This window comes from Blennius ocellaris (genome assembly GCF_963422515.1).
Source record: "Blennius ocellaris genome assembly, contig: SCAFFOLD_109, whole genome shotgun sequence".
NCBI classification, from domain to species: Eukaryota; Metazoa; Chordata; class Actinopteri; order Blenniiformes; family Blenniidae; genus Blennius; species Blennius ocellaris.
Genome location: NW_027662285.1, coordinates 89780 through 115696, shown reverse-complemented (window position 1 = coordinate 115696; position 25917 = coordinate 89780). Strand labels below are relative to the sequence as shown.

Genomic DNA, 25917 nt, shown 5'->3' with positions numbered 1-25917 from the left:
GTGTGTGTGTGTGTGTGTGTGTGTGTGTGTGTGTGTGTGTGTGTGTGTGTGTGTGTGTGTGTGTGTGTGTGTGTGTGTGTGTCAGTTGGGGAAAAAAATGATAGAAGTAGAAAGTAATTTTTCTAACAGTGGGGCCAGGGGTTCAGGAAGCTGTGAACTTTAGTGCATGAGTCAGACACACTTACGTCGCTACTAAACATTTTCATAAGTCTGAATCAGAAAGGTGAAGGGGAAGAATATTAACCAGACTTTGGTATGATATTAAGTTTTGTCCCCTTTTTTTCCTGACAAATAGTGAAGTAATAATTAAAGACGTACAAGAAGAAAGAAAGAACAAGCTGACGGTAAGACACAGAGATAGTGAGACAGCCCAGGAGTGAAGACCAGCAGAAATCCAGTATGAAAGAATCTTTGTGATAATTCATTTATTTGGATTGGCAGCGATTATGCAGCGGATGCATTATTTTTGGGCGACCTAGGCTAAGCTCGCCCACAGCCCCTGCACCTCGTGGACAGCAGGCTCCTGAGCTGTGATCACACGTGATTGCCAGCAGGCTGATCCATCCGAGAGAAACAGGAGAGACAATTTAGCTCTAGGAAATGTATTTATTTATTTTTTTAATGAATCAATGACAAAGAGCTCCTGGCCAGTAGAGAAAGGAGAGACGCCTATGAGGAAATAAGAGATGGTAGGGCTGGGACGACAGGGGTCGGGATTGTTGTCGTTGGGGGGGGGGGGGGGGGGGCTTGTTTTGCGTCTCAAGCATCTTCAGATCGCACTGGCCTTGTCGGGGAGAGAAGACTGGAGAGATACGCAGTTTGTATTTGTGCCTGTGCACTGTACATTCAGCAGATTTGGTACACTGCTTCTATATGCATGTTTGTTTTTGCAAAGCTGCCTCTATATACCACAGTATAGCTGCTGTTCGTTTTATCTGCGGAAGCAAGGTGGCACATACCAGGGCCCTCAGCATCTCTTTTCTGCAGTGCAGTCTGCCAGTGAATCCACCGGCAGTGATCTTGCGTTACATCTATGTCTTGAGGGCTGAGTGGCGGTTAGCAGTAACATGTGTTAGGGAGGTGGCAGCACTGATGGAATTCTACACTTGGCAGCCTTCCAGGCAGTACTGGTATGTGTTTAAAATACTTTCAAGGAACAATACACGCTTTTGTTGTTTCCTAGGCCAAGTGGGGCTGTTTTTGTCTCGGATGGCCCCTGGGGGCCAAGGGGATATTACTGGAAGCTGGTGACTAAAAAAAAAAAAAATAAGTAAAAAGGTATACCCAAAAACAAGCTCCATGCTCCCAATAAAAAAAAAAGAAAAACGAATCGATGAAACAAGATAAGACTTCTTCATTCTCACAATGTGTGGGGTGTACATTTGCATGCATTCCCGCACTCTCAATGGACACGTACAACAAACCTGTATGTACACACTGTTTAAAAAAAAAAAGAAAAACATATAAAACTTGTACACACATGTTCTGACACACACTCTGGTTGTTAAGACATAGCTGCGGTGGCAGAAGGTTCTTACTTTCAGTATGTATTCATTAGCTGCCTGGTTTTACACTTAATGACAGGAAAGAGTCATGTTTGTACTGAGTACCCTAATTTGTCATTTGGTTTATGGAGGAAATATGCAACCCAACTGCTTTGCACAGCTTTTTTTCAAAAATATTTTTTAACATTACCAGTGAACACTTCACAATCATAGGCAGAGGGAAAAAATACACGATTGAAATTATAGACGCACACAGAAACATACTTGTGAGGTAAAATAAGGAGGAAAAAAGAGACGAGATTTCTAATGCACAAAACACACACACACACACACACACACACACACAGGGAGAAGAAAAGAAGGATTGAAATTATACCCACACACACACTCGTTCACGTACTTGTACATGAACAGGGAGATAAAAGAAGTTGTGAGAAGATGTCTTTTAGCTCGGCTTATTAAGAATTCAGTTAATGAGGCAGCTTTGTCACCCCAGATAGAACAAATGGATATGAGACAGCAGTGCTGCTATCCTCCCCGCAAACCCAGGGAGCGAGTAGAGGGGAGGTGTGTGTGCTCCTGTTTGTGTGTGTGTGTGTGTGAGAAAGGTGTTTTGTAAACATCTCATTCTGCATAATGAATGCAGTCCTCTGTCATCCTCATCCGCACACACTCACACACACACACACGCACACACACACACACACACACACACACACACACACACACACACACACACACACACACACACACACACACACACACACACACACACACACACACACACACACACACACACACACACACACACACACTGTACCAGCAGCAGCGGCAAACCACTACACAAGGGAGCTTCCTTTACCTGTCAAAATGACTCTCCTCCCTTCTCCTCATGCAAGTCCCAGTGTGTGTGTGTGTTTGTGTGTGTGTGTGTGTGTGTGTGTGTGTGTGTGTGTGTGTGTGTGTGTGTGTGTGTGTGTCTGCGTGCGTGCGTGCGTGCGTGCGTGCGTGCGTGCGTGCGTGCGTGCGTGCGTGCGTGCGTGTGTGTAAATTTGTCATCGACAGGGCTGTTGTGTTTTTGACAGGCAAACAGGAAGTCCTGAGTGTCGTCATTTGCATTCTTTGTCTATGAGTGTGTGTTTGCACCTCCTCCACCATCTAGGGATGTCTATGTCATGTTTAGGTCCACCCAGGGAGAACTGTTTAGCTGATCTTGATTGGCCCACAGGGAGTGTTAGCTTAGTTGGTTGTTTGCCAAACACTAATCCTCAACAATTAACCAGCAGGCTCTCAGGAGAGGTGCCATATTGACAAGGATGGTCCTTTTTTTTTTTACATTTTGCACACAAAAACACTCGATCGAAAATGTATGTACAGCCCATACACATAGACATCAGCTGTGGCATAAATCACATGCGCATTGCAGGCAGACACACACGGGTGCAAACCCAGGAGCAGGAACAGTGTGTTTGTGTGTTTGAATATGCATTACACAGCCCACGCCTGGCAGGAGTCAAAGCGCTCCTTTAAAAGTTCATAAATCATGGATGTTCTGGCCTGTGATCACCAGACCGCCTGCCTTTCAGGCCTGCAGAGTGCCAGAGAGCGACAGACAGCCCTCTAGTTTAGGTCTTAAACAAACCCTCTGGAATGTGCTGATGGGGAGAGAATTAATATTAGGCCTAAACCTATCTGGCAGCCCAGTTCAACCCCAAGTATATCATTCAGCTACTCTCTGCTGAAGCCTCACATCCTTAAAACATTACATTGTACGCTAGAACATTTAGACCACAACTGAGTTATATAAAAATTAAAATTCGAAAGCAGTACTATTCTGCTAATGGCAATATCGTTGGTAGACATTGTATACTATGAAGGATTATTCCGATGAAGCCCTTTTTCTGATAAGACTCTTATCCGTGGCTATCGTCTCTGCTCAGAACGTGACCGTGTTTGCGTGCACACATGCAACACATAGTCGCCAGTTCCAGTGCACTCTTCTCCCATGGGCTTTATTAACATATACTAAAGGTTGTCAGTGAATAATAGAAAGACCTTGTGTGCTTACTAGTTTGCCATTCAAATTTCTAAGGGCCCCTTTCAGTTCTTTTTATTCAATTCTTAATGGTTCCCATTTCTATGAGAATGGTCATGGAAAATATGTGAATGTCCAGAATACGGCTAAAAGGAGAAAGAACAAATACTAAGCAGCAGTATAAAGTGTTCTTGTTTTCTGTTCTGGAGTAATAATCGATGACTGAATGAATGACAATGGGGATGCGTAGAGCATAGAATAAAAGCTTTGTGTATAGAATAATGACTTTGCAATGGAAATCCATTTTAAACTGCAAGATGATTGGTAAAGTCCCAAGAACTCAATGTTGGGTCAGAAAATGAGAAGAAGTTTGTTTGTTTTTCTTTAAAGACATGAATTCAAGTTCTCCTCATTGATGGAATTGATGTATGCATGTTTGCTTCCGCAGCACACGTCTGTGCGGTTTCCACAGTATGGTTCAGCAGCCCAGAGCTCCTATGAGGGAGGGAGGGGAAGAAAGAAAAGAAGCAAAGAAAGAGGGAGAGAGAAAGAGCAAGGGAGGCCTCCTTTCAGAGAGAAACAAAGATAGCTGTAATTAATGGCCCTGAGCTCTGGACTAGGGGAGCTTTCTTCTGACAACTCTGACTTAATTAAAACTTAAGACTTCTGAAAGGGCCTCTGACTGCGAGGGGACGTCCCACCGTCTCGTGAGAAAAACCTCGCAAGATTTCCTACAAAAGAAAGAAAGAGGGAGAGACAGAGAGAAAAGATGTGTTAGCGGCTGTAGCTATGTTGCTAATCCCTGTTTGTCAAAGGAGGAAGAGGGTGTGGGGGGTTAGAACTCACACACCTGCACTCCACTCCTCCCACCGCACACGCACACACGCACGCACACACACACTCATGCATTTTCCAGGCCCTCCTCCCCCTTGCTCCATATAACACCGGGCAGCAAACGCTCGGAAGGAAATATTACCTGGCTAACTTTTCTTGTGCTTCAGGAAAGAAGCGTCTTCCTGTAGGAAGACATGAGAGACGGAGTAATACTAACACAAACACACGCAGATGCACAAATCATTACGTGTATTAAATCACGCATAGAACCGTGCACCTGTTTCTCACGTGGCCGTATGAATAAATCTTACCAAAGTGTAAACTAACCTTTGTGAGCCACCTCGGTGTCTCTGTCTCTGCCTTGCTCTCCTTTTTGCTCTGTGTCTTTTCCTCATTCTCTCTCTCTCTCTCTCTCTCTCGCTCTCTCTCTCTCTCTCTCTCTCTCTCTCTCTCTCTCTCTCTCTCTCTCTCTCCCCTCCCTCCCTCCACAGAGGATCAGATAATAAAAGCTTGGCCTGGTCTTTTGTTTTTGTGCATTGTTCATTAGCCCGGCAGCAACAACAGAAGCACACTTGATATGCTTGGCTTGACTGGGTGTATGGGAGTAGGGCAAGGTGGAATGGGGGCTGTGCGAATGTGCGTGCGCGCGCGCGCGTGTGCGCGCGTTTTGTGCACCTACACACACTGAGGGCAGGAGTCGAGGTAGGGGGTAGCTTTGCATGGCTGCAATGCCATTAAAGAGGCAACTGGAAATTAAGGGCTTGCAACTGACAGCACACGTTGAATGAGAAACCCCTGCAGCTGCCAACAATAAGCAGAGCCGGACAATGCACACGTTAAAGACAAAAAAACTGTGCTCTGAACTCAACCCCTTATCCGACTTTTTGTGTGTTTTCAATCTTTTCATCGCATCGAACATATCCGGGTAATTTGTGTGTAGTGTGTGAACTTAAGGCTGCTCTTTAAAGCTGCATCTGTTCCTGCTTCGTCGCGTCGCCACAAGTTACAATTTGAGTACCAGAGTCACTTAGGAGTTATTTGCCCTCAAACTCAGTTGGTTCATCATTTTTATGTGAAAATCCTTTAAAGATTAGTGCCTGTGTACTCATGTTGAGGAGCCTCACACTCGCTTGTAGAGATTGACTGAGATGTTGTCACTTTTGATCACTCAAATCTTAACAGCTACGCTCTTCTGCTCCGCAGTACTTGCAGAAGCAGGACAGCGCACACGGATCGGAGTTGTGCGTCTACTACTGCACGCTGTGCGACTACTCGACCAAGGCCCGCCTCAACCTGGTGCAGCACGCCCGCTCAGCTCGCCACCAGCAGAACGAAGGACTGAGGAAACTCCAGCTCCACCAGCAAGGCCTGGGAGGGGACGAGGATGGCCTGAGCTTCCCTGAGCTGTTCCATGTCAAAGAATGTGCCACCAGTCAAGGTCTGTGCACATTCAAACGTCTTTTTCCTCTCCTATTGTATCACCTGGTTTCCCCTCCGAAATTGACGCTCAGACTTTTTTGTTATCTCTGCCAATGGCCGTTGTAGCGTTGTAATGTTTTATTTTTTTTCCAATTGAAATCCATCCTTTGTTTCACTCATTACAACCCCTTCATCCTTTTTTTTTTCCTTGCACCACTCCCTTTTTATTCTGACAATCCTCTCTCGCTCCCTGCCTCGTTCTCTCCTATCCAGATCACGTCTCTCGATACAGACCCGTCCATTCCTCCTAATCTCTCCAAAATGAGCATACTGTTCCTATTAGGCTGCCGCGCTTATATCTGAAACACACATACGCACACACAAACACGTGCATGCACACACACACACACACACTGTCCTGTGCACAGGGACATCCCAGGCAGGCAGTCAGCTTATGAAATTTCACCTTGGGAGGATCTCATACTCAAAGGCCTGTATACACATATGTTCCTCACACACATACATTACTCATACACACACACACGCACGCACACACACACACACACACACACACACACACACACACACACACACACACACACACACGCACGCACGCGCACACGCACACGCACACACAAACACACGCATATGCTATGGCTACACAGTCTCTCCCTGGAGTGAGCTTTCATTTCCTTTCTCATGACCAAAGCAATTTGGCTTTCATTTAAGAGTCTCCGTCCTGCCAGCAGCTAATAAGTGTAACAGAACTGTAAAACATTCAGAGAGACAAAAAAAAAAAAAGATTAATCGTTTTTCTTTGAGTGGGGGTTGGATGGTTGGTGAGGGGTTGCAGGGTGTAAGGGGAGGGGGCTGTTCTGTAATTTAAACCAGAAGACGGAGAGTCAGGGTCCATTATTTAGTCATCCCTATGTTAATGCTGCCGGCAGAAAATGAGCGCTTAACTTGTTTTTGCTTTGCTTGACCTGCAGGAGCGGGGAGAGCAGGGTGGGGTGGTAGTGCAGAGCGGGGGGGTGGGGGGGGTAACACATTTTAAATAGCATTCCAGCATCGCATTAATCCATAGGTTTGTGTATGCGTGTGTGAGCGTGTGTCAGCCTGTGTGTGGATTTCACCATCAATCTGTGCTCCCCAAAGTGTCCTGTTTATACTGTACATGTACTCCTAAACCAGATGGAGCCCCAGCGCTTAGAAACATATGTGGATCCCAACACACACACACACACACACATGCACGCACGCACACACGCACATAAATAGCAGAAGAGCTCCCAGTCCTGAAATGGAGACCATTGCCGCTGAGCGTTTGGTTTTAATTACACATGGATCAAAGTTTCGGTGAGATTTGGGGTCTAGCAGAAAAGCATGCTTAGATAAATCATTACCTTACATTTAACATGGCCCTCAACCCACCCCCTTGTTTCTCTGCTTTCTTTTTATGGGTGTCTCTCTCTCCTTTTTTGTCCTGCTTATTCCATCTCCCACACTCTCTTGCTCCTGTCCATTTTATTTTGTAAATCCAAAACATCAGCCAACGACCCCCCCCCACCCCCTTTTTAAACTTTTTTTTTTGTTTAAAAACCAGCAAGCACAACCAGGTTTTAAACCTGTCAAAATCAATATTTCCCTCCTGCACCTATTTCAAATGTTCCACTCTTAAAACATACCATATTTGTAGCATGGGCCCTGGTTTTATACCTTGGCTTTGAAGGCACATGGTGAATTTCCATGTGGAAGCTAGTGCAAAGCTTAAGCGGACGCTGGCAGCATCCAAAATGCTAAGCCACTCTTTTTTTGGATGCCCTCCTTTTGCCCACTCTATATAATTTTTTTGTGAACAACAGTTTTCTTTCACAAGGTACAGGGTAAACGTTTCAAAGGCATTTCCTTATTGCCCATAAGTGTTTGGCAGGTGTTGGTAGAGCGTGAAGTACGAGTGTGTCGAGGAGAGATCAAACGCCAAGAGTTGGTGTAATAAACCGAGGTTGTGTTCTTGTTCTACAGTTTTGCAGTAAAACAGAGCACTTCGGTTTTCTGTTGTTGTTTATTTTTAGCCGTTCTTTTTTTTTTGTTTTTTTGTTACTTGTGCTCTTTGAGTTTCACATTACACAATAACACATGCTAACATTGCATACCGCGTTGTTATGACGAAGAAAAGGTAAATTATAGCTGCTCAGGGCTCTTGCAGTGATAGATGGTGTGAGTGTTTTATCCGATGGAAAAGGCTCTATAGTAGGCAACATTTTCAGCCAGTGTTGGGTTTAAGGACCCTCTGTTTGTGTACCCATGCATGTGTATGCGTGCTGTTAGTTTTCTGGGGCTGCAACTCCTGACTCGAGCACTTTCTGTTCATTAGAGACTGGTATGAAAAAGATTAATTTAAGTGCTGACCGGTATCTTTCTCTTAAAGCCTGGGACTTGGCACCAAGCCAGATAATTATAGGCTCATTTGGGAATAAGAGTTCTAATGCTCTGGACTTTATGTACATGTGAATGGCTTTCATTAAACAATTTTGATGCTGATTTTATGGCCTTATTAAGGATATAGTACTGCAGAGACACACCGCAAGGGTATAGGTGTTTTAAACAAAGACAGGGGTGTGCAAGCAACACTTTTGCTGCATTGTGTGGACATTAATGCATGTGCTCATGATCGCCTGTAATAGAGGCACAGCCTTCCGTTCTTGTTGCCTTGTTTTGAGATTTGTCGTCAGGTAACCAACAGTTCTTATCTCTAAATTCCACAGATTTCATTTGATAAACATAAGTGAAGTTCGGAATAAAATGAATAATCACATTTCCAGGGTGTTTTTTTAACACTCAAGAAAGTTTTTTCTTGTTGTTTTTTTTTTCTCACATGCACAAAGTCCAAGCTTGGTAGTCATAGAATAAGAAAAGCTTGAGGTCCACCCAAGTCCCCAGGTTGGGAAGCACATTTTAGCATAGTAGACAAACAATACTGTGAATTAAGTGAAGCGCATGTCTGAGTCAACATATCTCCTTTCATGGGCTAGAGTTAACATTCACCGTCTATACAGTGAAAACTTCTCACCATGATGTTGCAGCAGTGTCCTTCAGAGACAAAAGGCCCACTGTGTCCACATTTCTGAGATAAACCATTCCTCTCTGTGTACAATTATAAATAATGAAGTATATTGAGTTTATACGAAAATGCCAGTTTGCATCACAAGTGCGAGTGTAAATGATTTGCCTCTCAACGAGGAAGATGTGGAGGCCATGTTGCTTTGAGGATTGTCCAAAAGTAATTAGAAAAATTAGATTTTTTATTTTTTTTTCCATGCTGGCCTTCTCCACACTGTAATAAAGTTAAGATCTGAATAGGTTTTTTTGTTTTTTGTTTTAGTTAAACTCGAGTAAAAAAGAAAATTATGACAGATTGAGAGTCATGGGTATTCCATCATCAGTTTGATAATTTGAACAATTTGTTTAGCTGAATTTTTTTGGAACCATTAACAGTCTTTGAAGTCGCTGCAGCAAGTTTCCCGTTGTGGGTTTTGTCCTGACCCTCTTTTTCATTTTCATCAACATTAAGAACATTGTGAGGAGGAGGTGTGTGTGTGTGTGTGCTTTTTCTGTGTGTGCATCCTTGCCCATTAGCTCATGTGCTCCATCATGTGTAAAGCTCCTCATACCAAGTAGAAACATAGGGCCTTCTCTACATACTCTACTTTCTGTCATTATTTTTTTTCCCCCCTTCCTTGCTCCCTCGGTCCCTCACAAAAAGGAAAAGGGAGATGGGATCTTATGGTGGTAATTATTTCTGAGAGCCCAGCCTGTCATCCATCCCTCCACCACCCCTCCACCCACACTTCTCCATCCTTCTATACCCTCCCCTCCTCACCCTCAGAAACCACCACCCGACATGCATTAAAGAGGGAAGGAGAGGACCCTCTTTGTCTGAATCCCCCTTTTAAACAAAAGACCTCCTCTGACTTAGAGAGACCAACAACACTTTAATCGTGTGTGTGTGTGTGTGTGTGTGTGTGTGTGTGTGTGTGTGTGTGTGTGTGTGTGTGTGTGTGTGTGTGTGTGTGTGTGTGTGTGTGTGTGTGTGTGTGTGTGTGTGTGTGTGTGTGTGTGTGTGGGTGGGTGGGTGTATGAGTGTGCATGTGTGAGTGTGTCCAGAGCCTTTTGTTTTCTCTGAGTGATAAGGCTCTGGGACATTTTTGGTCCGAGTCAAATTAGTGTAGCCTTGCTAACCATTTACATAGCAGCTGTAGGCTAAAAACTGAGCTTAATGGATTCTTATTATCCTTATATGTGCTCGCGTGTGGATGCCGATGTGTTTGTGTGCATCCAGAAAGGAGGGAGCATGGATGGAGTGGAGTGTGCCGCCTCACTTGTTTCTCAACGCGCCCGACAACTGTGTCTCGACTAAGTCGAAACACCGAAAACACTGAAAACAATCAGCGAGTTGTCAGTGTGGCGAAGGGCTTTGCCGCCTTCCAAAAAAGCATTTCAATGTGATGACACCGGAGCATCTTTTGAGGTATTAGGCTTTCACTCCCTCATCTTCTACTTTTTTTTTTCCCTCTGGGTGGTGGTTCTGCCATTCCAGCGGTTCTCTTCTTTTTCGTTTTCTTTTTCTATTTCTTTTTTTTTTTTGTTTAAAGAAAGGTCTCTCCTCAGACAGAAGTCTATTTCCAGGGTTTGTCTCAGTAATTTGTGGCCATTACATAAGCAGTCATGGATGGCCAGAAGAGTGAGAGAAAGGATGCAACACACACCCAGATCTAGCAAACCACTGGCGCTCGTTGTCGCGTTGGCCATTTTCTCTTTCAAGTTTGAACGGAGATGGTGAGTTGCAGCTGACAAGCTCATCATGAGATATTTTTGCCTTTACCTAAATTTACTGTTTGAGAGTGATCTCTCCCATGCAGTTATCATTTTGATATCTGTATTTAGTACTGGCTTTAATATGTTAGGACAACCAATTATGGCGCATATTGATTTGCTTACATACACATGATTAAATGGAGTAATTTGTTGGTGACCTTTTCTGTTTCATTTACTGTGCGACTGGAAGTTACTTACTGTAAAAGGTAATGTCCACAGATTTCAGTCACATGGGATTCATTCAGTCCTTGCATAATAAAAACTTGGAATGTTATTTTATGTGCCCAACATGAGTAAAAATGCAGTTCTTGGGAAAAACTATTCTGATGAGAGCGATGTGATTTGACCCAAAGGATTTTAGTTGAGTATGTAGTTTTTTATTGCCGTGCAATTAGCTGGAGACAATACACTGCATTTTAAATCATTTGTCAAATCAAAATAAGACACATTCATATATGTATATTATTATATTTTCGGCAAGTAGCAATTTACCCCAAATTTCCCCAAACCATATTCTCTATGGCAGTGGGAGTAAAAGATGTGGTCATTTTTTGAATAATTCCATCCAAGCAAATTATAATTACTCTGCGGTCTGTGTGCACATAGAGAAAAATGGGCAACAGGCTGACTTGTGCCTCAGAAAAAAAATGAACCTCGTTCACCATAAACTATTTTTGAAATGGTGTGTCGGGGCGGTATGGGCTCAGGCCGATTGTTTTTCTTTGAGTTGAGCAGCTCTTTGGTGGAGGGGTATTACCCGAGCTAAATTGTTCCCTCATGTTTTCCGCCAAGGTTCTGTGCCCACCACACTGACAGTTATAATTTGCAGAAATTGCACTGATTATCTGAATTAGCATACCTGACCAATGCCACATTAGTCTTATTTACAATACAAAGCTGTGGGGCTCTGAGGACGCATACTAAATATGACTTAACCCTTTGAAGAGGGGACTAGCGTCACAGGGCCGGGACGTCTTTCACGTCAGTGATATTACAAAGAGTTTAAGGCCCCGCTCCATATGGAAACGAAAGCCTTCGGAAGGCTCCTGGAAAAGGAAGCAGTGAATGTCAAGTCTTGAGGACCAGACTTGAAATCACAGGGTTATTGCATGTTCTCCTCTTACTCTTAGGTTCTTTTTGACCTTTCTCTTTCCATATTTTTTCACCTCTCAGCAATTGTCCCCCCCATGTTATTTTTCTTTCCCTTCTTCACCTCAAACCCCCTCCACCCCCCCCTTAACCCTCCTCCTGTTCTTCTTTATTTTTTTCTCCCTCACCTCCATTCTTTTCCCTCCTCGATCCCTTCATACACCCCCTGTCCATTGACTCTTAACCACAGATGGACAAAACAATGGGACATGTCACACAGCATTAAGACAAACAATCCAGTGATGGGAGGAGGGTTGTGTGTAGCCTGAGCCACGGTAACCAGGCAATACGCTCACTGGGTCCAAGCAGCCACTAATCTCAGACGGCGATGATACAATTCACAGATGGACATTGAAGGCAGCCTATATGCACACACATTCACATCCATCCACACGCAAAGAAAAAAAAGCCGCAGCATAATGAAGTAGTATTATCAGGTAGAATATCTGCCGGTCTTCACAAGAGCAAAGAATTTATCCTTTCTATTGCTCCCTTCTTCTCTCCATTTCCTTTTCCTCATCCATCAATAGGAGGTATGGAATTGATAGCAGTTATTGATTACCTATAGGCTAATGCTAATCGTCACTAACCGGAGGAAGCTTTGCAGTCATAGCAGCTGTCAGTGGCTTATCCTGTGAGTGTGAGAGAGGCCCTCCAGCATTTAGGCAGCAATAGCAGTTTCTCTTCAATGTTTACTTACTGCAGACTAATGGCTTAACAGCACACGAAAAAGAGAAACATTCTGGACATTAGTTCTCTCTCCAGAAAAAGGGAAATGTATGTTTTGTCTGCCCAAAGATACACTGAGAGACATGCCAAGTTTCACCTCCCCACCTATCTGAATAAGACCCATCTCCCTCTCGCTTCTTTTCTTCATCTCCCTAATAGGAAATTTGAGCACACTGTGTGAGATTAAAGCAGAGAATCAATGCCTTGTGAGCAATCATTTCCAGACAAATCTCTTTCATCTTTTTTCTCCCCCCGTTCACTCGTTCGTTTTTTCTCCCACCTCCTAATGCTAACAGGGGGTCCTGTGTCATGACATCCCTTTTGCTTTTATCATGTCCTAATAACGCTCCGAAAATAGAGAGAGAAAGAGGAATGTGACAGAGGGAGAAAAGGGGCGCTGGGGAAAAAAAAGAAGAAGAAATGGATAGACTGATAAAAATCCATTGAATGAGCATGGGTCTTGATTTGTGCTTTGATGTGGATGTCTTTGTGCAAATTAGACAAATATGCCCGCTGCTTTAGTCGTCTCGAAGCTCTTGAAGAGATACTATCTCTTCTCGCAGTTTTTTTTATTTTTTTTTATGAAGAATGGAAAGATGGAAGAAAAAAGTGAGTGACAAGTTCATGTTAGGGCACAGAAATACGCTTTTTTATGACACATGAAGATGTTGTTAGATAAAAGTACACAATGCAAGAAGTAGCCCATACAAGGTGTTTAAATAAAACAGAAATTAAAAAAAACAAAAAAAAAAACCAAGCATAAGGTTTAAGCAGAAAAGATGCCGCTGTATGCTTGGTTGGGCACACAAGGTGCTTCACCCACGATGGTGCACAAGGCTAATGGGCAGGAATACACGCTTATACACAAAACACACACACACACACACCTAAGCCAGGCCTTTGTTTCAAAAGCAGGTTAATGGGGAGTGAGGAAGAGGACCGTTGCAATTTTCTGCTCTTTAGGCGCCAGAGAATTCTCTCCAGTGTAAGAGAGACCAGACTCTCAGCGTAATAGGCATTTTACACCCTCATCACCCCTTGCGTGCACACACACACACACACACACACACACACACACACACACACACACACACACACACACACACACACACACACACACACACACACACACACACACACACATACACACACACACACACACACACACACACACACACACACACACACACACACACACACACACACACACACACACACACACACTCACCAGAAACGGGTGGGAGTGTAATAGGCATTCTATGGTGTGTATTGGCGGTCCCCAGAGTGCCAGTAAGTGTTAGACATGCATAGAGTCGGCAATGAGACAATCAGCATGCTGAAATTGAAACCTTGTCTGGAGTCACACAGGAGGGGAGGAAGATGAGCGGAGAGCAGAGGAGAAGAGAACAGAGGAGAGGATTAAATACATGGAGTGGAGGAGCAGTGATAGGAGCACCGATACCGGGAGAGAGGAGAGTTGCAGAATAGGAGGAGTGAAGAGACGGAGGGAGAGGAAATAGGAACTGATGTTTGTTTAATTGCTTCATAAGTGATGACACAGATAATTATGTCGGGGGGGGGTGCTCCTCTCAGGCAGGGCCAATGAGCAGCCGTATCTGTTTTAATGTGCGTGTGCATGTGTGTTAGTGTTTGTGTGTGCCCAGCTGTCTCTCCCTATAGCCTCATCAACTGTCGTCCCCTGCAGCCACATCAAGTATAGGACACCATTAAAGCATTATGCTTTGTGTCACATCAAATCATTCAGCTTAATTAACAGAAAAACACACACGCTGAAAACACACAGAGACACAGTTTCGTCATTTGGAATCATTTTAATTACTCCACAGCATCGCGATTATTAATATCTCTGCTTCGTATACCTGGGGATATGAAGGCGAGTGTGTTCACCTATATTTTCTGCACTGTGTGTTCGCAGGCGTACTGTATGTGTGTGTGTGTGTGTGTGTGTGTGTGTGTGTGTGTGTGTGTGTGTGTGTGTGTGTGTGTGTGTGTGTGTGTGTGTGTGTGTGTGTGTGTGTGTGTGTGTGTGTCTGTGTGTCTGTGTGTCTGTGTGTAAGTGATGCTCCCTTGACTTCATATCTAATTGTCTTTTTTAATGACAATATTCCACTGTGTGCTGGCTGTATGTAATGAGTCAGGGTGTGTCAAAGTGCAGGCCTGAGCTGTCCGGTTGAGTTAAGCTCTTCCAGTCTACTGTAGGAGCCTCCAGCGCACACACACGCACGCACGCACACACACAGTTGGCGCACACACTCAAAGAGACAGTATCAATGTGGGAGTTCCTGTATCTGACATGAGATTAAGAGGGCCAAGTGGAGGAACGTCGAAGAACTGCCCTGTTGCATTTGCATGGACGAAAGAGGGCCATCCTGTCACACACACACACGTGCACAGGCAACACACACATACGCACATGCAAGCATCCTGTGCTGTAAGTGAGCAGTAGCCTCCCTTGCATTATTCACAGTGGCCGAGTGATCGAAGCCTGGTTCAATAGCACTAAAGCGGCGCACGCTGGAGAGATTTGTCTTACAAAACCTTGACACACACACAGCCGCACATATGCTCTCACACACATTGATTTTTGGTGGTGGGAATCTCCGAGGCTTTGGACGAAAGACAGGGACGTGAGAGGGGCTTCCCCCATCAGCGCAACCCCCTGACAAACGCTCACACACACACACACACACACATAAACACATTATTTCGCACAATCTGAGACGCGCGCACACACACACACACACACACACACACACACACACACACACACACACACACACACACACACACACACAGACACCGCAAACATGCAAGTGAATGTTAAATTGACAAAATGCGATTTGATGATCATGACTCGTGGCCACTGCATGAATAAGAAAATGAAAGTGAAAAGTTGAAGATGGAAGACGAAGGATCTGCCCCTTACATCTGATGGGGTTTCATTTGCAGTGAGATGAGCTGATGGTAAAAAAAAAATGATATAAAAAAGCAAGAAAAAAGTCTTAACTGATCATATTTCTTTTTTGCTGACTCTTCTCTTTTGCATTTCACCATCAGGGGGCTTTTCGCAAGCATGGCAGAAAAAAAAATCATGCATTGCCTGATATGTCATATCTCCCCGATGCAGTTGTGTGAATGCTTTTTTTTTTTTTTTTTTAGCTCAGGAATGTTCAATTTGAAGCCTTCACTTGATTTGAATGGTAATTTTTTTTTTTATACATCAGTCACTTCATTCAGTTTTTCCTATTTTATACAGGGCGGCAGAGGAAAGCCGAGCACACACCACTCCCCCTGGCGTTTTTGACGTATTAACATGTATCGACAAGCTAGCACTTGCATGCCTGTAAACACCGAGGCACAAACACACACACACACCAACACACACACCTCTGTCCCCTGAAGGCATGTGATCAACCAGACCCAATCCCTTGTAATCATGTGGAACCCACCTTTCAAACCCCCCCCCCCCCCCCCCCCCCCATCCCACCCCAACATATTGCTCCCCTTCAATCCCTAGTAATGGTTTGGGGCAGGGGGCTGAAGCGGTGGGCTTCTTTCCCTTAGCCCCAGTGTCTTAAGCTGCCATTGATTAAATGTTAACTGATATACTCGGCCCTGGCAATCTTGTTAGAGCTAGAGCAGGCAGGCAGCTAGACAGACAGTTTAGGACCCGCACCCTCCTGATCAATAGCACAGATAAAGATTTCATCCATCAATGAGCTCCCAAAACAAAAGGTATCTGATACCTGATTAGACCCGTGGGGACACACACTCACACACAAATATAGACACAGTTTTGAACATGAACCCCTCACATGGGTGGAAGTACAGGAAAAGGATGGCAATAACATTGAAATCTCTACTAAATTGCTAATAAATGCTGACTATTATTGTGTGCCATCTTAACTAACATTAAATCTGTGAAGTCTAATAAGACCTACCAACCCATATGAAGTCAATCGGTTCCACACTTAATAGTTTAATTGGCATAGATGCACACACACACGCGCGCGCACACACACACAGAAACATTGATATGCATTAATATGTACAGTCAAGTTTCCAGACAAGCTAACGCTGACTTTTCCCGGATGAAGGTTAATTATGCTGTGTTAGTTCACTTAAGTGCGCATTTGTTTGTTCATGTAAGTGTGTGCGTGTGCATGTGTGTGTGTGTGTGCGTGTGTTTTTGCCTCAAATGCATGTTCGTTTATATTGCATGTGCATGCCAAAGGCACCGCAAAATGGCTGAATCAATGTCTTGGCGACCACCACTGTTGAGGTGTATCAATAATGTTCTGCTATCTTCTTCCTCTGCTATTGTCACAGGGCAGTTTGAAAGTCCAAGCCTAGTCGCAATTAAGACTTAATTATAAATCAATGCGAGAAGTCATTTGAATATTGATTTTTCCTTTTTTTTCAAATTGTTAACATATTCCACACCCTGTCCAAGTCCCCCCCCCCCCCCCCCCCTTTCTGGTTTTTTTGTAGCAACTTTAAGCATAATCAATAATTCTCTGCAGTCATCTTAAGGGTTCTTTGACATAATTGGAGCCAAAAACACAACAGGATGTCTTGATGGGGTTTGATATCCAGAGGTGGTCAAGAGGTGAAAACTGTCAAAGCCACTTAAATCCTGATGGATCTTCAAATACAGCTAATGACGCTCGCTGGCTTTCAAACAGTGATCTCATTTTGGGGGATTTTGGGTGACATTTGTTGTCACAATACCAAAATGCATTTCCATAATTTTCACGGCTGACATTTTCTTTGATATGACACAGTAGAAGAGCCTGAAAAAAAAAAAATGATATCAATGCAGCGCTGTAACCTGCATTTCATTTGATTAAATGATATATTCACTGTTTTGTTTAGTTTTGTTTTTTTTCCCTGCTCAGCCATTTTGAGGGGTTGTGAGATTTTCAAGTGGCGTGTCAGGGGCCGGGAGTCTAATGCATGGAAACATGGAGCTTTCTGTTTTCTGACGGCTAGCAGAGATAAGGGAGAGATATGGCTCTAGCACGGGCTCAAATCTAAAACAGATCCCGTTGGGGGGGGGGGGTAAGAAAGTGAAGGAAAGAGGAAGGGGGGAGAAAAAGGGCGGGTGGAGGTAGCAAGAAAAAGGAATATTGTCAATCCTCTAAGTGTCTGGCGGTGTCTCTCTTTCTTTCCCTCTTTCTCTCACTCCTTCTCTCCCCCTTTCTCCCTCAGTAATCTGATTTATTTGAAGCATATGTGTGCAGCTCTGTCTTTGTCTGCTTCTATTAGGGCCAGTGGGGGCCCATATGACATTGTTTAGGCAGTAATGAAATGGACATTTTTTGCATGTTTTTGAGAAAGTCAGAGGAAAGCCAACACTCCTTATTTGTTACTGTCTGTGAATACCATCTCCAGGGAAGTGCAATACCATCTCCGGGCCCCAGGTCCACGCATTCTTGTATATGTGTGTGCTCTGCATTTGAACACAGGTTCCTTTGTAGTCATCTCGGAGTTAATTCTGAGCAACGTAATGAATATTTTCGCTTAAAGATATTTTTTTGTGTGTTTATGTTTGATTTATTTTTTGTCATTCTGAGGAGTTCTTTCATCCTCTGTCGCCTCAGAATATATTAGGCTCTGATGATACCCACATTTTTTTGTTTTACACATGCTGGGTATCAAAAGGCATGACATGTATGAAATTGTGAAGTGCTAATGGATGCTATATGGTGCTTACGGGCTCAACATGAGTATCCATCAGGAAAGAATGTAGCCATTGAAAAGCAGTGAAAATATGGAGACAAATTTAACCTTTAGGTTTGGCTCTTTTAATTTCTTGCTGCCTTTATTTTTGTGAAAGATTATTGATGGTTATTATTAATTTTCATCAATTTCTCATAGTGAATTAACTGAGAAAATACATTAGTTCATATGATGTGTTTTATCTAGCCTTTCAATCTACCCAAACCTTTGTTTTGTTTTGTTTCCCATCTAGGATTACAGTCTTGTTTTTTGGTGGCTCTGAAAGCAGATGGTTTTATGCAGCTAAAAATGGGACAGTAGCCCAATAGGATAAAGATCTGTTTAAGCATTATCCATTTGGCCACTGCCCGTCACAGGCCTATTTTAAGCATACACTCAACACACACACACACACACACACACACACACACACACACACACACACACACACACACACACACACACACACACACACACACACACACACACACACACACACACACACACACACACCACCACCATTCTCTTAAACCACGGCAGCCATTTTATTAGATTCCCTATTTTCAGGCCTCGTATTAGTTCCCGGAAAATAAATAAACCTTGAATACATGACAAGGACCAGTCTGGTCAATTGCAAACTATATCTATCCTGCTCGTATCTTTGTTTACCAGTGTAGTGATGGATGGAGCGATAGATGGATAAATGGAGGCCCACAGGAACAGATGGGATAACTATATGGATGGAGAGCTGTGTGAAAAGATAGAAAAATAGATGGACAGATAGATAGATAGATAGGTGAATAGATAAATGGATGGATAGATAGACAGATGAATGAGGCAGGGAGATCTTGTTGGGCTGATAGAGTTGAGCAGGTATGCCGAGAAACAGCTGCTTTCTTCATTAGGTTCATCTATCGATCTCGGACCCTTGTTGTGCGTGTGCCTCAGCGTCTGTGCGTGCATGCATGTGTGTGTGTGTGTGCGTGCGTCCGCGGGTTTGTGTATGTGTGTTTGAAGGAGAGAGGAGAAAGACAGGAGCCTCTGTAGATAAGTGCTGGTAATAGAACAGAATGAATTCTTATCACAGAGATGGGAAGGCCATTAACCCTCAGCTCCTAGTTCTCTCTCTCTCTCTCTCTCTCTCTCTCTCTCTCTCTCTCTCTCTCTCTCTCTCTCCCTTTCTGTTTATCCCTCTCTCTTTCCCTTCAGTTTATCCCTTCCTTTCTCTCTCTCTCTGGTCTGTACCTGACAGGGTCACGTTGGAGAGTGTATGTGAAATTTCCACTTTGTATGTGACTCTTCAAGTGTGCATGTGTGTGTGTGTGTGTGTGTGTGCGTGCGTGCGTGCGTGCGCTTGTCTCGGCTGCCGCCATGCAGGCTGCCCTATCGGCCAGATGTTTATAATCAGGGGCTGGATAAATATTGGACCGAGGAATCATAAAAGACCAGGAAAAACAGAAAATAAGAGAAAGAGATGGGAGGAGATGAAACAGAGGAGAGGAATCTTCTTTTCAAATTATTCCTAAATCCCTCAGTAAGCTTGCCGTGCCGCCTCCTCAATTCACCTACTCAGCCTAAGGTGATTCAAACAGCCGAAATGCAATATGGGGGTTGTGTAAGATGCAGGTGTGTGTGTGTGTGTGTGTGTGTGTGTGTGTGTGTGTGTGTGTGTGTGTGTGTGTGTGTGTGTGTGTGTGTGTGTGTACAGTAGGTGTGCTAACCTATTGTATAAGGCCAGGTGTTGCGGCAATTTTCTTTTTTTTCATCACTAAACCTTTTGAAGCCATATTTCTGTCCTGTGAAAACCTTTTGTATTCGCCATTAAAGAATCATTAACAACGCCGCCACCCCCCACCTCCTTCCTACCCTTCACCTCAGTGCCCAGAGCACTGGAAATGAAACCCCTCTTACCCTCTTACCACGATACAACAGTTTCTGTCTGCGCAGCAAGCAAGACATGCAAGCCTTTAATCTTGGGTATGTTTATTCATATGATTTTCTGCACCCCCCCCACCCTTTTTTTTTTTTTCCAGAAGAGTAATAGGTGTTTTGTTAGTCGCCTGCAAGACAGCGGAGCGGGCAATTTGAGCGAAAGAAAATACAATGAAGTGTCTCAGGAAGTCGTAATTGACAACAACAAAGCAAATTTGGAGCTGCTGATACAAGCGTTTTTTACACAAAAGTCATTTTTTCAGCTTATTCTGTCAGTTCAACTTATTGACATTCACACCAGGAGCGAATTAAATGTGACAATCCTATTGTCTGGCTTACAGAGTCAACCTGAAACAATAGATTTATTTATAAAAAAATAAAAAAATTTGCCGGCGTAATAAGTTCTCATATGTTCTCAAAAATAAAATGATTGGGTGTGAGTAGATTTGGGAGTATAGATGAAAACATATGTTTGCTTGTGCTGGTATGTTTACATGTTCGCATGTGGGCTGTGGACTTATGTGCATGAAATACATTAAAAGCAGTGTGGGAGTAAATGTGTGTTACGTGCAGAAGGTTTCATGTGTAGGTATGTGTGTGTGAGTTATTCCCAGGCCCTGTGCAGGAGCTGTAGAACTTCTCCGCTGGGTTGATGTTTAGTATTTTAGACATGCTACATTAACAACATCTGGTTAAGATCTAAATGCTTGTTAAACGCGCTGAAATTCGGGGGGGGAAAGGTACAGGGAGAACGAGGGGAGAGAGGGGGATAAAGAGGGAGAGTAGGGTAAATAAAGATTTGAGGGTGAGAGAACGGGAGGGAGGGAGATCAGTAAGTCTGTAAGGTTATTACTCTGGCAGTATTACTGCTGGCCCTTGACTGTGTGTGCGTGTGTCTGCGTGCATATGTGCACATGGCTGTGACTGTGTGGGATGGTGTAATGTTTCAAAGCTTTTCCCTTAAAACCTAGAGGCCAAACTAGAGCCACGCGCACGGCGCAGGAATGTGACATCACAGAGCCCGTGTTCCTCGCATATACACACGCACACACACACACACACACACACACACACACGCACATGCAGTCTCACAGGGGACATGACCAGAGTTGTAGGAAGAAATCAGCGTCAACATCACGCCTAAGTTGGGGAGACATGGCAGTCAGGGGTGTTACGCAAAACATTAAGACTGCATTACTACCACAGATACACCGGACACGGAGCATCCAGTCAGTATTATTATTTCTCGACAGATAACACACTGATAATATTGTAGTATATACACTTCCAGCTACACAGTAATAGTTTCTCAGTCTAGTTGTTATGGCATATCTCGTATATTTCTTGTGATATTTTCTTTGGCAGCAATTACAGTTTCATTTGATGTTCCGCTTCCATAGTGTCCATGATTTAAGATAAACAAAATGTGAAACAAGACATTTTTTTCCCTCTTTTAGCCCTTTAATGAGCACCATCTTAGCCCTAAGGAAGCAGCTCAGCCCAGCTAATGAATTCAGCCATTTTGGAGCATCCGTGTCCACTTTCCTGGTGTGGCATTGCTGTGCAGTTGTGTGCTGTACGACTGAGTCGTCCACCGGGCACATAATGACCCGGCATGGCGGTTATGGGCCCTTAGGGGGATGCGGGAGGGGGAGTGAGTGGTCTCAGAGCAGGTCATTATACTGCTGGAGGGCACACACACACACACACACACACACACACACACACACACACACACACACACACACACACACACACACACACACACACACACACACACACACACACACTGCGCTGACACTTTCAATACATTCTTCATTGCCTCTGTCTCCCATATGTCTCTTCCTTCATTTTTTTTCTTCCAAAACATCTCATTTTACAATTTTTCTCGCTCCATGCTCCTTCAAACAGTCTGTTTTCACTCTGTTTTTATGTTTGATATGTTTGATATTGTTTTCCTTTCAAGAAATTAACAGTGTTATGAAATTGGCACTGAACTCATTTTCTTTTGCAAATTAAAAACATTTTGTTTGGCGATACCAGGAGTTATTCACTGGACAAACAAAGCACACATTCATCCCAGGATTAATTGGTTACACTGGCTTCTAATTATTAGTTGAAGTCTGAATTGATTTAGTTGCATCTCTCATCAAGTGTCACTTAATTATTCTTCCTTTTTAACAGTTAAATGTAGGCTTGTGCTGGGTGCAGAGTAATCGAACCCAGGGCCTGTGGTTTGCTCGAGCTCACCGGCCGGCTTTAATGTTCCGACTGACCCACATCAAAGAAAGTCCCACCGGGCTGCCAAACTCACACACCCTCCACAGCCTGGCCCACTCCCACTGTGTATGTGTGTGTGTGCGTGTGTGTGTGTGTGTGTGTGTGTGTGTGTGTGTGTGTGTGTGTGTGTGTGTGTGTGTGTGTGTGTGTGTGTGTGTGTGTGTGGTGTGTGTGTGTGTGTGCCGCGCGCATGCGCGTGCCTGCGTTTGCACGCACAGAGGCAGTGGAAGGTGACTGTGAAAGTTTTGCTCTGCGTGTCCTCTGGTTGCGATTAAGTTGATGGTTAAGAGTCCCTGCTGCACAACCTTCTGTCTCGCTCTCTCATAAACACACACACACACACACACACACCACTTTTGCACATGACATCTCACATGCAAACACATGCATCCACGGTCTCACTCTCTTGATCAATGGTACACATCCTCACACACACACACACACACACACACACACACACACACACACACACACGCACACACACGTTGAAAACATGCACTTGTGCACAGTCGCCCGCGCGTGCACTCACACATACACACTTGTGTGGTGTGTAACCATCAGGGTCAGTCAGAGGGCAGACGTGCTGATGTATTGAGAGAGCTCGTCTGGGAATGTCCTCAGTGTGGAAACACATTCCCCCTATGCACACACACACACACACACACACACACACACACACACACACACACACACACACACACACACACACACACACACACACACACACACACACACACACACACACACACACACACACACACGACACACACACACATAAAACACAGATATAACGGACTAGCAGGGATAGGAGTGAAAAAACCACTGATGAGGCCCAGATGATCACCCCTCCTTTTCTCTTTCTTTTTCTCTTTTTTCACCTCCATTCCTTCCTCTCATTCCTTCTTTCTGTTCATTGTCTCTCAGTTCTCTTTCGTTCAATCTGGCCACAAGTGGACTGCCCCCTAGAGGATACTTAAAACAGTGGTTTGGTTTTGTCATCATTGCACACTGACTGCAGTTTTGACTACTTTCTCAACATCTTTATTCCACTTTTAGTTATTGTCATTTTTGAAGAAGGAATCAATGATGTAATATCAGTTCTCTCACCAAAGGGGCTAATTATGTACAGTCATCCTGTTAACAGCATTTCAAATAGTCCCAAACAAATGAAGTTTACAGAAGGTCATAAACATTAAACCCCTCTTTTTCTAATAATGCTGCAACTACACTGTACTCAAAGTTAAGTCTTTACAGATTACATGTAGTTTTATTAAAAGGCAAAGGGAAAATCTAAAGTTTCATTTATACACACACACACACACCACACACACACACACACACACACTTTAAGAAATAAACTGTTTTGTAGTGTTTAGATTTTTCTTTTGGTATTTTTGCACCTGCTTTTTGCGATTTTTCTTTTTTCATTCTGTCTTTTGGGACATTGTCTTGACCTTGCAGTATGCAAGAGCTTCAAGAGCTTGTGTCTGTGTGTGTGTGTGTTTTTTTTTCCCTGACTCTTTCTGTATTTTTGTTTTGACCCGTCTTCCTGTTTTTCTCTTCTCACACTTCTGTAAAAACATGCTGTTCGATTTTAGCCATTTGCTTTTCCTTGGCTTCGAACAAAAGTCAAGTACACAGAAAAGATAAACCAGCTATGAAGGCTCCAAACACACACACACACACACACACACACACACACACACACACACACACACACACACACACACACACACACACACACACACACACACACACAACACACACAATATCCCTCCACGTTCTCTTCATATGAAGGTGAGGTGAATTAAATACAAAGATGGACGCCGCGGCACCAGCAGTGAAAATTGCAATTTCTGCAGCCTGGGCTCTCTCGGCTGACAGGAGATATTTCATCTCCGTTGTCACCGACATATTAATAAAACATCAGGAGCAGAGTGCAGTCCCAGTCTCCCCCCCCCCCCCCCCCCCCCCCCCCCCCCCCCCAACCACACACGTGTGTGTACTCACGCACACACACTGTGCATGCACATGTGCAAAATGTGTACAGCACACACATGTGCAAATGCAAAATTGTAACAATGCTCATGAATACAAACACACACAAGCACAATTTCAATTCTCCTCCTCAATCACATGCTGGCATCTGCCATGAAAATTTCATGCTGTATATAATGTCCACTTAATGTGTTGCCGCTTAAAGCAATGGCGCCAGTGCTTAGCCCATGTGTCTGTCTATGTTGGTGTGCATGTGTGTGCATGTGTCTGTGGATGCGTGCACGTGCGTGTGCCCATGCCACGCTGTATGTGAAAGGGTTAATCATATCATGTTTCCAAAGGGGGTTTGCAGGCCCCTTGTGCTCATCATACAATGGCCAAAGTGATTGTATGTAAATGCGAGCTGACCTCAATGCACCCTTTGCCTGATTTCTGTGAATATGAAACTGTGTGTGTGTGTGTGTGTGTGTGTGTGTGTGTGTGTGTGTGTGTGTGTGTGTGTGTGTGTGTGTGTGTGTGTGTGTGTGTGTGTGTGTGTGTGTGTGTGTGTGCGTGTTGTGAAATATGGTTATTAAGGCAGCACAGGATTGATGAGCACAGCTATTTTATACACAAGCGCAGAGACACATACCGGTTTCATTCTCTGGCAGAGTGAGGGGTTTGTGGTGAGAGGGACCCCCTCCTTCTCTCCCATTTAAAAGACATGAAATTTTTAACGGTTTTCTCTGTGTGCGTGTGTGTGTGTGTGTGTGTGTGTGTGTGTGTGTGTGTGTGTGTGTGTGTGTGTGTGTGTGTGTGTGTGTGTGTGTGTGTGAGAGAGAGAGAGAGAGAGCGAGAGCGAGAGAGAGAAAGGGAGAGACGATGTGTGTGTAGTGTTTAAGGCTCGTGTTGAAAGTGTCTCTGTTTGATTTTGCATTGGTGCATGCTTACACCAAGATGCAAAAGTGCACTATATAAGTCTATGTACGTGTGTGTGTGTGTGTGTGTGTGTGTGTGTGTGTGTGTGTGTGTGTGTGTGTGTGTGTGTGTGTGTGTGTGTGTGTGTGTGTGTGTGTGTGTGGTGTGTGTGTGTGTGTGTGTGTGTGTGTGTGTGTGTGTGTGTGTGCGCCTGGTTATCTGGCCTCTCTCAGACTGCTCAAAATTCATTACAAAGTGACATCAGCCCAGCCGGAGACAAATGATGGCTGGATGAAAGGGAGCGCTGGGGCTCGGCTAGGATTAGTGTTAGCTTGTGCTGGCGACACATACACACACATACACACACACTCACACAGACATACACACACTTTAATCCACTGGCAGAACACTGCAGATACACAGAATTATCAAACAAGGGGCTGAACTCTCAGAGATGGGCAGGCTAATCTGCTAATAGTACAGAACCGCACGTGTGTGTTAAGTTCTGTGTTTGTGTGTGCG

At 44.1% G+C, this 25917-nt stretch overlaps 1 protein-coding gene across 1 annotated transcript in view; it reads left to right on the top strand.

Moving 5' to 3' along the window:
* zfhx4 (zinc finger homeobox 4) overlaps positions 1-25917 on the top strand; it is a 61884-nt gene that overhangs the window by 16294 nt on the left and 19673 nt on the right. Inside the window, exon 5 of the mRNA XM_080521321.1 lies at positions 5578-5812. Within this exon, the coding sequence (XP_080377447.1) occupies positions 5578-5812 (235 nt within the window). The remainder of the gene's footprint in view (positions 1-5577; positions 5813-25917) is intronic.